This window comes from Zootoca vivipara, chromosome 6 (genome assembly GCF_963506605.1).
Source record: "Zootoca vivipara chromosome 6, rZooViv1.1, whole genome shotgun sequence".
Lineage (NCBI taxonomy): Eukaryota > Metazoa > Chordata > Lepidosauria > Squamata > Lacertidae > Zootoca > Zootoca vivipara.
The window spans coordinates 40,320,308-40,334,778 of NC_083281.1; the positions used below are offsets into that span (position 1 = coordinate 40,320,308).

At 45.4% G+C, this 14,471-nt stretch overlaps 1 protein-coding gene across 1 annotated transcript in view; it reads right to left on the minus strand.

Moving 5' to 3' along the window:
* COL9A2 (collagen type IX alpha 2 chain) overlaps window positions 1-14,471 on the minus strand; it is a 53,532-nt gene that overhangs the window by 12,428 nt on the left and 26,633 nt on the right. The window contains exons 14-26 of the mRNA XM_035121188.2: window positions 14,245-14,298; window positions 14,036-14,089; window positions 11,666-11,719; window positions 8,841-8,894; window positions 8,619-8,672; window positions 7,346-7,399; window positions 6,195-6,239; window positions 5,925-5,978; window positions 4,598-4,651; window positions 4,106-4,159; window positions 2,863-2,934; window positions 1,956-1,991; window positions 615-659 (exon numbers count right to left, since the gene is read on the minus strand). Of these exons, the coding sequence (XP_034977079.1) occupies window positions 615-659; window positions 1,956-1,991; window positions 2,863-2,934; window positions 4,106-4,159; window positions 4,598-4,651; window positions 5,925-5,978; window positions 6,195-6,239; window positions 7,346-7,399; window positions 8,619-8,672; window positions 8,841-8,894; window positions 11,666-11,719; window positions 14,036-14,089; window positions 14,245-14,298 (684 nt within the window). The remainder of the gene's footprint in view (window positions 1-614; window positions 660-1,955; window positions 1,992-2,862; window positions 2,935-4,105; window positions 4,160-4,597; window positions 4,652-5,924; window positions 5,979-6,194; window positions 6,240-7,345; window positions 7,400-8,618; window positions 8,673-8,840; window positions 8,895-11,665; window positions 11,720-14,035; window positions 14,090-14,244; window positions 14,299-14,471) is intronic.

The window sequence follows — 14,471 nt, forward strand, 5'->3', positions numbered from 1 at the left end:
GGTCAGGGAGATGAACAACTACCTGACATTTAGAAAACACCTAAAGGCAGCCCTGTTTAGGGAAGTTTTTAATCTGTGATTTTTTAATGTATTTTGGTGTTTGTTGGAAGCCGCCCAGAGTGGCAGTGAAAACCCGGCCAGATGGGCGGGGTATAAATTAATAATAATAATAATAATAATAATAATAATAATAATAGTCAGGCTGCTTTTATTTAGAGTGGGGCAATAGCTTTGGGCTTCAAGCCCGTTTTCTGCCAGAAGTACTCCCTAGCTGGCTACCATTTGCTGCTGAAGATGCTGTTTGCAGTAAATAGCACTTTCAGGGACAAAAAGGAGTCAGAAGGGAACATTTTTCAGAGAGGACACAAGGATGCTATAAGGGAGGGGTGGCTAACTGGTAGCCCTCCAATGTTCGTTCCCAGCTCCCATCACCCCTGACCATTGGTCATGCTGGCTGGGACTGATTGGAGCTGGAACCCAACAATATCTGGGTTCCTCATCCCTGCCATAAGACCGTAACTGAGCCAGCTCCAAAAGTTGCTCTGCAACATTCTACCCACCAGGCAATGTTGGGTTTTGCACGTCAAGAAGCACAGTTTTGGCAAGTATCTTACCTTTTCCCCCTTCTCCCCTGGAAGGCCTTCAACACCAGGATCTCCCTATAAGGAAGGAACAATAGCTTTATTTTCCGGCCAGAATAGCAAATGATCCCCCCAAAACTAGCACTTCCTGTTCCCTCTCAGTGCTCCACTCCCTCATGTCTTGCATGTGCCTTTGTCTCTGAATTGCTGCCAAGTCCAGTCTTTTACCAGTTTAGCCTGAGCACCAACTGAAGCCACGAGTGCACAAGAGATAGCTTGGCCATGGTAATCTATGCTCTGATAATCTGGCATTTGGAGAAATGCAATGCATTGTATATGGGACACCCTTTGAAGACAATCCAGAAACTGCAGTTCAGAATATACTGCAGAGGTGGCCCTTCAATGAGGTGAGGTGAAGCCATTTGCCTCAGGCAGGAGATCCAACCTCCTCCCTGCCTCTGCCCTGCCATTGTGCTGCTACCAGCCCTGCCGGGGCTTTGCCCATGCAGCTGCCACAGCGATGTTGCCCTCCCTGCTGCCACTGTGCCCTCACCACTGCGCTCTTGCTGCTGCGTTGTGGGCGCAGCACAGACGAGGGTGCAGTTGTAGTGGCAGGGCTAGTGGCACCACAGGCATGAAGGTAGAGGCAGGGAGGGGGAAGTGCAGGGGCCTGGATCTGTGGCAGCAGTGGCAGGGCATTTTGCCTACAGTGGCAAAGCATCTCAGACCAGCACTGGTCACACAGGGCCAGGTGGCAGGTTCATGCCGCGGTCTATTTCCAAGCTCAGTTCAAAGTGGTGTCTCTTATCTTTAAACCCCTTTCTAGTTGAAAAGTGATATACCTGTTGGGCTGCCTTCCTGACACCAATGCCCTTAGCTACTGAGGTTCTTCTCTAGATTCCTCTGACCAGAGAGAGGGTCTTTTCAACTGTATGTCTTGCCTTTTGAAGACCCTCCTCAGGGAGACTCACCTGGCACTTACACTGCTTCCTTTTAGGCCCCAGGGGTATGCCCCCCCTTTATCTTCCAGGCCTTCTAGATATTTTAGCTCTTCCAGATTTGTTGGGATCTTCCAGACAACCTAAGCTGGTGGGGTTTTTTTGCCCGCCTTATTTACTTATTGACTGACTAGGTTTTATCTCCTACTGTTTGTCATGTTATTGATTTTTATGGATTAATTGCATAAGGCTTTTTAATATGGTTTGTTAGCTACCCTCTGGGAGCATTTCATACTCAAGGTGCAAGGTGAAAAATATAATTAATAAAATATGGCAAAAGTAGAAGGCAGTATATTTCCAGCTGCTCACACCAATGTAACCCTATAAACAGAGCAGTAAAAAAAACCCAGACAAAAATAAATCATAAAAGACTTACAATGTCACCTTTGGGTCCAATTTTTCCTGGGAAGCCCTAGAGCAGACAAGAGGGAAATGCTGAGATCCAAGAGATGCTGAATTCTATATAAATTTCCACTAATAGACCACCCACTGCAGCTTATCACTGGACATAGAAAAGACAAATGACTCACCAGCCTCTCAAAAACCTTCCACAAACCAGACCACAGTGTGTGCAGGCCTCGTTTCAATGGAAAAGGGGCTTGCAGAGTAAACACCAGTGAATCAAGCAAGATGCTCTAGCCCTTATGGCTAAGAAGATATGCCCGAAAATATGCTGGTGATGGTGAAGACACCAGACACACCTCCATGAAGAGGGCATTTTGCAACTCAGGGGCTGTCACAGAGAATCTCCTTTCCCAGGTCACACTCACCATGGACCTCTGAGGGAGGTAGAACTACCAAGAGGTCCCTTCTCCCTGCTGTAGAGAAGGAGGGGGTCTATTAGATATTTGGGGCCTAAGTTGTTTAGGATTTTAAACACTAAGTTGGACCTGGAAATGAAGCGGAGTTAGAATCCCTGGTGTAGATCTGTACTTATGTACGCAGGCCATCACACTGTATGGATCATTGTGTGGGAACTAGAGCTTTGGTTCATCTCAGTGGACCCCAGGCCTGGCATAAGAAGCCTGGTGCATTCTGGGAGATATTCCTCTTTGCCTCCTCCCACCCATCCTCATATCCAAATTCTGGGAGATATTCCTCTTTGCCTCCTCCCACCCATCCTCATATCCAAATTTATGCAAATCTGCTCCATTTGCAGGACCCGCTCTAAAAGCAGCTTTAGAAGTTTCAAAACATGCTGTCCCATTTCCAGAGTTGTAGAAAACCCAAGTGTGACTCCATCCTCAACACCACTCTGGTCAGAGAGTTCAAGATGATGGTACCTTGTCACCTTTCACTCCTGGGAGACCTTGTGGGCCTGGAATTCCTGGGGGTCCCTGCTCTCCTTTGGGGCCCTGGAAATAAAGAAAAGGAGAAAACACACCAGGAGGAGAGTAAGTCACAGTCAAGAGGCTGATATCCTAGTCTGGCAGGGGTATCTCCCAGCCCTACTTGGAAATGCTGCCGGGGACTGAAAGTGGACATTCTGAAAGCAAAGCAGGTGTTCCAGTCCTTCCACAATCATGGACCATGGGCTGCCTGCCACAAACAGAGATTGTCCAAGCATTTATTAATTTAGGAGTTATTTATACCCTGCCTACTAACCAAAGTTCTTGAGGCAGCTTACAATATATTTTAAAAAACAATAAAATAGTCAATGATACAACAGACACCACAGCAGGGTCAAAGTACAGTGGTATCTCGGTTTTCGAACACAATCCATTCTGGCAGACCGTTCGAGTTCTGAAACATTTGAAAAATGAGGAGCAGTTTCCCATAGAAAGTATTCCAAATGGATTAATCTGTTCCAGACTTTTAAAATCAACCCCTAAAACAGCAATTTAACATTAATTTTACCATCTAATGGTACCGTAGATCCACACAGTTACAAAAACAAATTGGTTGCAATAGTGCTCCTGAGATGAGATGATCAGAGATATATTTCACACAGTCACCAAATAAACCCAAATATCACCTCTGTGTTGCGTGGGTGCTTAGGACTCAACAGCGGACAACTAGGCCTCCGGATCTTGCACTCAACGGAAGCCGTGTGGCATGTCCGACTTCTGAGGCATGTTCAAAAAGTGAAGCATTTACTTCCGGGTTTACAGCGTTCGTAAACAGAAATGTTCATTGGTGGAGACGTTCGAAAACCGAGGTACCACTGTATATACAAGTTGGCCTAGGACCTGGGAGACTTGAGTTCAAATCCCCACTCAGGTATGAGGCTCCCTGGTTGACCTTGGGCCAATCACTGCCTCACAGCCTACAGTACCTGACAGGGTTGTTGTGAGGGTTAGATGAAGAGAGGGTGAACCATGTATGTCACCTTGAGCTCCTTGGAGAAAACAGTAGGATGAAAGTTTGATTCTTATGGTCTCTTCTGAGGTGAAACAGAGAGAGAAGTGCCTGGAGGGGAGACCACCATCCGAAGAAGCTCTTGGGAAAGAGCTCTGGTTCTTTTTTTTCAGAAGAAAGGCAAAAGGAATGCATTTGAATTCAAGGACTGAAATTATTCATACTCACCACTTTCCCCTGCACTCCTGGAGGACCCACTGGGCCTCTCTCACCCCGATCTCCCTGTGAAATAGAAGGGGAGAGGTCAAGATGTTCAATTCTGCCATAACTGTGAGGTAAATGTGTCCATAGGGAGCAAGACATCATTCGCCCTGCCCGAAAAGGCCTACACCAGCCTCCCCCAATCTAGAGGTTTTTGGACTCTAACTCCCACCAGCCCCAGCCAACATGGGGAACAGTCAGGAATGATGGGAGTTGCAGCTGAGCAACATCATGCAGGCTGAGGAAGGCCGGTCTGCATAAACCTCAGACTCTGAATGGAAAAATCACACCCCCTGAAGCAAATACTCTACTTCGAGGAATCATCTGCCTCATTTGCAAAAGGCCCTAGGGATATACTGGTATTATTTGAGCAATTCGGTGTACTAAGTCTGCTGTCCCCACTCCCATAATGCCTCCACATTATCCGTACCTTAGAGGAATTAATTTTAAAAGACTTACTTTCACACCAGCGATCCCTTGCGGCCCTGCTTCTCCTTGAGGTCCTGGCTCACCCTGAATGGGAATGGCAGAACACACCAACTGAAGATCTGGTTTTAAGAAATGAACAGCCCCTTTTTGTGCATTGATGACGATTTGTGTTCATGGCAGTATCAGGGCAGCAATACGCAATCCCACTTTCAATAATGTTTGTGCCTGCAAAGGTTCTGGGGTGGACAAACTGCTTCATTTCCATTCAGGGCATGTCCTGCAACTTTTTATACCGCTAATGCGCCAGTTAATTTTTCTGTACCACTTTTATTGTGCTATAGCACAAAAGTTCCCCTCCAGACAGCATGAATGTGGTAACAGCAGATAAGCATTTCAGAACAACTCACAAAAGTGGAATAACGTGAGGAGGGTCCAGTATTAATCCACCACTAGTTCACTATTATTGTGTCAATGATGGGTCACAGAATATATCTGCAAAAAAACACCAGCACCAGACAGAAGTCTGGTGAGGCCTGGTCTGCTTTGTTGCAGGATGGGGGCAGGGGGAGAGATTACTTGGCCATTGAAGGAAGCTAAACAATTTTACTGCACAGAATTAATTCAATATCATTATATTTGCACTTCTTTAAACACAGCACAACCCTCACTTGCTTCTAAGAATTTGATAGGCTACTGCTGCCCCCTGCTGTCCAAAGCAGGAAAGTGCAAGCATCAAAAGCAACACCTGCTTTGCCCTGGCACCTTTTTGCCATTCAAATGCAAGAATCTGTTGTCCGCGGGTGAAGCCATATTGGACCTTCTCCCCCTGCAGTGAGGAGTAACAGGAGCCCAACTTCATTTATAAATGTTGAATATTTCTGTGGGATATAACCAAGGCAGCTAACAGAAACCAACCAACATAGAGCTGTCATTTACATATACATTATTAATAGCAGAAGCACCATTAATGTAATAGAAAGTGCTTGTGAGTCCGAATAGACTGCAATTTCTCTCACTGCCAAAGAAACAAACAAAAACACAGCCCAGAGAAGAGAAAATGAGGTTCTACAAACAGCAGAAGTTAAAAGTGTGTGTGTGTGTGTGTGTGTGTGTGTGTGTGTGAGAGAGAGAGAGAGAGAGAGAGAGAGAGAGAGAGAGAGAGAGAGAGAGAGAGAGAGAGAGAGAGAGAATAAATAAAATGAATGAACAAGAAATTATGAGAAAGAGGGAAGGAAGCAAAAATCTACTGGATAAGCAAGGAAACCTTACAGACGGGTGTATTGCAGAGCTCTTAGTGTCTATGTTTTAAAGTTAAGGGACAAAATATAATGGGGGACAGAAATCCCTTTTTACTTACAAGTTTCCCAGGTGCCCCCGATGAGCCTGCCAGGCCACGACCCCCTGGTTCACCCTGTTTAAAACATCAAAAGACATAATTCAAAGCATTTGATGGTTCCTTGATCCATCAAAGTGCCTATGATGGCCCTCTGTATATGGTTTATAACAGCCTTCCTGGAACTGTTGCCCTCCAGAGGTTCTGGACTACATCTCCCATCAGCCCCAGCCAGGGGAAGGCTGGTTTAAAAGGAAAGAGGAGCCGATGATATTATTAAGTCAAGGCACTCACCTTCTGTCCTGGGCCACCTTTGGTTCCAGGTGTGCCTGGCAAGCCCTGCAATGAAGAAGAAAAAAACAGCAACCCCAAATTATCTATTGTATTATAATTTCATATTTATTATACCAGAATTTCTTGTCTTGTTAGGCTTGGGAAGGGGTGGGTTTCTCGGTCCAGATCCAAAGAGAAATTCCTTCCGAGAGAAACTAGAAAATGCATTACCACAGATCATTGGTGGCACTCAGCTAGATAAGCCACGTGGATCTTTTTTATAAGCAGAGTTCTGCCAACATGTGGCAGCCTGGATAGAGGCGCTGATAATGCCAAGGTTGCAAGTTCGATCCCTGTGTGGGACTGTTGCATAATCCTGCATTGCAGTGGGTTGGACTAGTTTAGGCATAGGCAAACTCGGCCCCCCAGATGTTTTGAGAATACAATTCCCATCATCCCTGACCACTGGTCCTGTTAGCTAGGGATGATGGGAGTTGTAGTCCCAAAACATCTGGAGGGCCAAGCTTGCCTATGCCTGGACTAGTTGATCCTCAGGGTCCATTCCACTTCTACAATTCTATGAATCTATGGTATGCTTATGGTTTTTATTTTTATTTTATTTTCAAATTAAAAACATATGTTATTGGACATAAAACCTATGTTCCCCTAACTGAGGACCTTTACAGCTATTGCTCAAATATCTAACAAAGGCGTGGGGAACCTTTAGTAACCCATTTGTTGCTGAACTACAACTTCCATCATCCCTGGCCATTGGCCATGCTTTTGGGGGCTGATGGGAGCTGTAGTTCAGCAACATCTGGAGAGTCAAGGGTTCCCCACTCCTGGCCTATCTCTGCAGCAGTTCCTGAGAATTCCCAGTTCCCATCTGCAGCCACATTATCCAGTTAACCTGTCCATTTCAGCTAAAGATTTCTCAAACTACCCAGTAATATCCAATTTTCTAGTTCGAATCACAAACCTTCACTGTTACCAACACATATTGAATAAGAGCTTTACGGTTACACAGACGAGAAGATTTTGTTTGTTTGTTTTAAATGAAATATAGCAGTGGCAGTTTTTCACCAATGGAATTGACTGGGCTGATTCTAAACTAGGAAGGTTGCCAAACTACCTTCAGGTGATATAATAAAGTGATTTGAAATAATACTTACAGCTAAGCCTCGGTGGCCTGGAGGCCCCGGAAGACCTGGTTGCCCTGAACTTCCCTGCAAGACAGAAGAATAGCCATTAATGGAAGGCGGGGGGAAATAAAGCAAATATTGAGAAACAGCAAGACGGGACACGGTTGCAGCACTTTTTTGTCTTTAAAAAAAATAAAACTTCAATAGCTGTAGGAACACAACTCCAGGCTCACGGAAGGGAACACGGTCTTATTGCTCATACAAAAAGGAGACTTTCACAGGGACCTAATATCAAGCAAAGGTCACACCAAGATCTCTTTGCAATCTGAAGACTGCATATACCAGTACACACACACACACAGAGAGAGAGAGAGAGAGAGAGAGAGAGAGAGAGTGACAGAGAGTGACAGAGAGAGACAGAGAGAAACACAGACAGAGAGACTTGATAGGTATAGTTGCTTTGCTGCCCTTCCCATCAAAAACCCTCACCCAGGCCAGATTTAAGTTTGATGAGACCCTAAGCTACTGAAGGTAATGGGGCCCTTTATATGTCCAACTGTCCTTTGTCAACAACAAATTGTCACTGTTCTTTGTGTTGAATAAATGCTATATCATTTATTATTATTATTATTATTATTATTATTATTAAATTTATGGACCTAATTTATGGACCTATGCATAATCTAAAGCCATATGCACTTAACAAAATATGTGATATTTTAGGGAGCAGGCTAGCAGGTGGGGGGCCATTACTTACATCATAAGAGCCTACACAACACAAAACAAAACACTGTTGCTGTATGTAGGTTTTATTTTATTCGTTTTTTATCTTATATTTTGGAAATGTACATCCAGGTTTTTTTTTTCCTTTAAAAATTTTTGGGGGGCCCCTTGGGGCCCTAAGCTATAGCTTGTTTAGCTTATATGTAAATCCGGCACTGCCCTCAGCCATTCTTTAGTGCTATCTATGGCCCCAGGTGCCATTAAAAGGCAGTAAAATGTATCTGTTCCTGTAATTAATCATTCGTTTTTCACTACGGGGGAGGCTGCAGAAGGAGGGTAGATAGCTCAGTTTTTTCAAAATGTGAGTTTTGGGTTGGCCCCATGCTCTAGAGAACAGAGGAGCAAGCGCTCCATGCTCAACTGAATCTGCTTTGCACTTTTCTTTTTAATATTTTTATTATTATTATTAAAGATTGTGTACAGCTCATTTAGACAAACAAGTTACAATTGTGACAGAACAATGAAAGAAAATGCTTACAGAACAAAGAGTCAATTATATTGTTTGAGGGCATCTTCTTACCTTCACTCCAGGAATACCTGGGGTGCCATCTTTGCCATCAATCCCAGGAAGACCCTACAGCAAAGGGGAAAGAAGAAAAATGTAATAATGTTTCTGGATGTTTTCAGTCAGTTTGGAAGCTGATTTACCCCAAGCAGGAAATCAAGGACTCTTACTTTCATCTTTCTCCCCCAAACACCATTGGACTCCAAGATGGAGGTCAGAAAAAAAGAAGATACTTACCTGTCCCCCTTTTGGCCCCATTCCTCCTTGAGGGCCCCTGAAACCACGAGCACCCTAAAAAGTAACCCCCCAGAAAGACCCATTGTTAATATACCAAGGAATTGACAACCACAGAAATCTGAATGAGCTTCTGGTTGTGGTCTCCGCACTGCTCATAGCTGCCACCAACTGACCCGCCAAACTTTAACAAGACATTTAATGTGCAGAAAATCAATGGCTGGCTTTTGACTGCAAGAAGGAAGGGAGTTCCTGTGGCATTAAATTCCTCTGGGGTTTCTAACATCAAGTAGAACATTGTACCAGAAATTGAAAGGATAGCTGTGAACCGATGCTACCAATTAGTGTGGAACTAAAAGCCAACGAATATATATATATATATATATATATATATATATATATATATATATATATATATATAAAACCTATCATAATATTGGCTTAAATGCATGGTGCTAATAAAATAATAATAATAATAATAATAATAATAATAATAATAATAATAATAATAATTTTATCTATACCCCGCCCTTCCCAGTCAAGACCGGGCTCAGGACGGCTAACAACAAGAATATCAAAGCAAGCATAAAAGAAACAATTCAATTAAAATGCAGATTAAATACAATGTTAAAATTCAATTTAAAAATTAGGAATCTACAAGTGCAGCCTCATTTAAATATCTGTAGGATAAAACCTTAGGGGAGGGTAACACCGGGGTCAGACTGAGTCAGTCCAAAGGCCAAGCAGAACAGCTCCGTCTTGCAGGCCGTACGAAAAGATGACAACTCCTGCTGGGCCCTAGTCTCCTGAGAGAGAGCATTCCACTAGGTCGGGGCTAGTACTGAGAAGGCCCTGGTCCTGGTCGAGGCCAGTCTAACCACCTTGTGACTCGGGATCTCCAGTATGTTATTATTTGTGGACCTTAATGTCCTCTGCGGGGCATAACAGGAGAGGCGGTCCCGTAGGTACGAGGGTCCTAAGCCGCATAAGGCTTTAAAGGTCAAAACCAGCACCTTAAACCTGACCCTGTACTCCAACGGGAGCCAGTGCAGCTGGTAAAGCACTGGATGAATGTGATCTCGCGGTGAGGACCCCGTAAGGAGTCTCGCCGCGACATTCTGCACCCGCTGGAATTTGTGGGTCAGTTTCAAGGGCAGCCCCGCGTAGAGCGAGTTACAATAATCAAGCCTAGAGGTGACCATCGCATGGATCACTGTGGCCAGGTCAGGCTGAGAAAGGTAGGGGACCAACTGCTTAATGCGGTGGAGATGGAAAAATGTCACCTTGGCTGTGGTTGCAACCTGCGCCTCCATGGAAAGGGAGGCATCCAAGGTTACACCCAAGCTCTTGACAGAAGGGGCTGACACTAATTGAGCCCCAGCGAAAGATGGAAGTTGCCCCCCCCCGCCCCATGTCATCCCGACCCAACCAGAGGACCTCTGTCTTCCAAGGATTTAGCTTGAGCCGACTCCCACGTAGCCATCCAGCCACAGCTTCCAAGCACTTGGTCAGTGTGTCCGGGGCCGAGGCAGGACGGCCATCCATCAACAGATAAATCTGGGTGTCATTAGCATATTGATGACAACCCAGCCCGAAACTCTGGACAATCTGGGCGAGGGGGCGCATGAAGATATTGAAAAGCATCGGGGAAAGGATTGCACCTTGCGGGACTCCACACACCAAGGGGTGCTGCGGCGACAACCCCTCCCTAGCGCCACCCTCTGTCCCCGACCTGAGATAAAGGAACACAGCAGAGGTGGCAGCGGGACTGCTGTGGAGGAGGCAGATCCAGCCTTCAAACAGTTTTCGTCACCACTACGGCAGTAGCGGCAACAGCTGACAATGCATTCCTGGGAGGCCAGATCTGGTGCTCCTGCGGATCCCGCTGCCTGAGGCAGTTGCTTCACCTTGCCTCATGGATGGACCGGCCCCAAACTGCCAGTTCCATCAGCTTTAGAATCTGGACCGGGAGGAGGGCGCCATTTTGTTTTTCACCTCAGGCAGCAAAATGTCTTAGGCTGGCCCCAGGGAGTGTGTGCGTGAGAGAGAGGAGGAGAGTAGTTGGATAAATTTCAAAAGCAAGGTTCGTGATACAAGTTTAGACTCCAACTTCCCCCTCTTCAGCTACAGCAGGGAGGCTGGAATCCCACTAATCCCGTTTGTACTGAAGGCAAGTCAACATGCATCTTCGTCTTGATGATGGCTGAGTTAATGAGCCAGTGGAGGGAGCTGAGGTTTTTGCTGCCCCGGTGAAATAAAGAGGGAAGGAGCGGTATTGTTCAGACATCACAGTTGGGGGGAGGGAAGCATAGGTCAGAAAGCTCTTCCCTTCAGGTTCTTGGAAGAGTTTCAAAAAGCAATTTCAGATGTAGGTGGGGAGCAGATTACAGAACTACTTCTAATTGGACTTGCCCTGCCGTCTCTAAGAGGCCCAGTTCTGAGTGAATTTCCAGTGCTACTGAGAACATGGGAAGTCAGACGAGCCAAATTCAAATTCCTTTTCAGCCGTAAAAATGGCATGGATCCACCAGCCTAGCCTACCTCGCAGGGTTCTTGTGATGATAAAGGGGGTAGGGGGAGAAATATAGGCTCTGCTGCCCTGAGTGCCTTAGAAGGAGGATGGGACATATAATTGAAATATCTAAAACCAATGAAATTAATCAATGAAATTGAGGTGGGAGTTGTCACATGCTCTTGAGCCCCTTGGATAGGATGGTGTGGGGTGGATTTATCAAGAAATCAAAAAAGGCCAAAGGAGCACCCTTATCATGAAACTGCTTATCTCCTGGTGATTCAGCTTAATGCTGCAAGTGAAAGGTTTTACTCACAAGGTCTCCCTTCTCGCCAGCCTGTCCTGGTGGCCCCCTGGGTCCTTCTTCACCCTACAACAAATATTTTATGGTTAAAATAGAAAATGAAAGAGAAAGAGAACATTTTCAAGTCTTCCTAAAATTAACACGTGGCATTAATATTGCAGGCAGTTGACTGAGATATCATCACAAACAGGTATATATATATATATATATAAAGCCAAATTAAAGAGGAGCAGGGATATGGGCTGGCCTTTTTAATGCCAATGAACTTGGGTGACACTGCACTGATCTCACAACATGCCCATCCATCTGGAAGAACTCTAATAATCCTTTTCAGAGAACATGGACTCCAACATGGATCCTTCTAAAGACCCTGAAGCCTGATTCAAATTGTTTATGGGGAGCCAGAGAGCTGGGAAAAGCTTCTGATTCCAAGTGATTATGGAATCAACTTGTATCTTTTGAGAGTGGGGGAGTAGAGGGTCTAATCCTGTAATCCCTATGCTCGCTAAATTGAGAGTAAACCCCACTGGTAATGAGTCTGATTGTGCAGTAAGTGTGAGAGCTCCAAACCAAGAAGTTCCTGGTTTAAAAGAAACAAACAAAAAAACTCCAAATCACAAACATACTTAGGCAAGCCACTGTCATTTTAAGGCCCAATACTTCTCCCCCCCCCACATCTAAGATATGCAAATAATACAAAATAACCAGCATCAGGCTGTACAGTTCATTATTTCTTCCTCGTTTTCCTGTCAAAGCAATCCAAGTGGCATATATTTATGTGTGTGTAACACAAAGCAATTAAATTTATATCCAATAAAAGAACACACAAAAAACCCAGCAACTGTTAAAGCACCCAAAAGACAGCAACAGGAAATGGTAGAATTAGCCCCATTTGACCATCTTTGTGATGTTACAAGACTCTGAAAAAGACTTAACATGGATACCCCCTAGAAAAAAGTTTAATTAGTTAACAATAGGCCAAACACAAAATGTGAGCACCGGTGGAGGAAGGGTGTGGTGGGGGCAGCCCGCCCTGGGTGTCAACACTGAGGAGGGGTGACATCGCTGCCCTGCCTCCTTGGGAGGCTCACCACGGGCGGCGCCCCCCTGGGGAGCTAGCCCCGCCCCCAGGTGCACAGCATGTGCGCTGCTCCGAGTGCCAGAGCAGCTAGCTCCGCCTCTGAATATGAAGCAGAAGGCTAGCTGAACTCATGTACAGCACACACTTTGAAAATTTGAAATGTACACCATAAATGCAATGATTTATTGAAGGAGCCACTATTTCAGTTTAAGAAATGGCTGCATTACATGCTGTATTAACCATGTTCGCTAGTTCAAAAGAGAGCAGGGTAAAATGTTGTTTTTAGCATCTTTTATGAATGCCTCTTTCAGGGCCGGTAACTCCTACGAGTTCCTTTTAGCATGTGGTGCACAGTGGAACATGGGTAAACAGCCAAACCTTGTGGTCCAGGAGAAGCTGTGTGGTGTCAGGGAACTGATGTCCTCTAATGTCCAGCTCCTCGGACATCTGCTCAGATTATTCTCTAAGAAAACTCCTCTAGCAAAAACCAAGGAGGAGGCTTCCCCACCCACAATCCAGTTTCCATCCATGATGTCAAAGGCAGTATAACGTGTAGTCAGTGGACATGGAAACCTAGGCTAGTCCCCTAAATTAGAGTATTAAAGTATCAAAGCTTGGCGCCTCCTTCCCAAAGTCTAGGAAGCTTCTGCCCAGCTTAAGGAGGGAGGCTTGATGCTCCGACAGGATCCAAGAGCCCTTCCTCCACCTTCCCAAAGCCCATCTAGCTTTGGGAAGGAGGCAGCTAGGCTCCAACATCCTGTCAGAGGCTTGGTGCTTCCTTCCCAAAGCCTGGGAAGATTCTGTCTGGCTTGAAGAGGGAGGCACAACGCTCAGACGTGCAATGTCAGGACATCCCTTGCAAGCTGGTGCCTCTGGCCCAGGGAGAAAGGTTGTTTTCTGCTGCTCCAGAGAAGCGGACACGGAGCAATGGATTCAAACTACAAGAAAGAAGATTCCACCTAAACATTAGGAAGAACTTCCTGACAGTAAGAGCTGTTCGGCAGTGGAATTTGCTGCCAAGAAGTGTGGTGGAGTCTCCTTCTTTGGAGGTCTTTAAGCAGAGGCTTGACAGGCATATGTCAAGAATGCTTTGATGGTGTTTCCTGCTTGGCAGGGGGTTGGACTGGATGGCCCTTGTGGTCTCTTCCAACTCTATGATTCTATGATTCTATGATTCTAACTGTTCCCCTATGAAAAATTTCACTGCATGCCACTGGGCAAAGGGCTCAAACATGGGACCATAGAGAATGTGTAGGGTTAACCAGAAAAACAAACCAAGAAACAAATAATAAATGAGTTACCGGTGGCCCTGCAGCTCCAATGGTTCCAATCATGCCTTTATAACCTTGAGGGCCCTATGCAAACACAGAGTGGAAAAAAGCAGACATTAAGAGCCAGAGCAAACTCTTTCTGCTCCAACGACAAAAGCAAACCCCTCCCAAATAGTGTCCCCGCTGAGTTGTGACATCATCAGCGCATTCCCCATTTCCCTTCTGCCTAGTGTACCTACAATCTCTCCTTTGGGGCCTGCCATGCCAGGATATCCTCTGAGACCTTGTGGGCCCTGGAAAGAAAAGGAAACCAAGCCTGGATTAATTACCTTACTTCTGGGTGAGGTCACATCTCACAGCTAAAGCTGCCCAAGCCCCCACCCCATCTGTCACCTTGAAAAATATCCATCCATGGATGAAGCGTGGGAAGTCATTATCTGTAAAGATTAATCACCAGTTTCCTCGC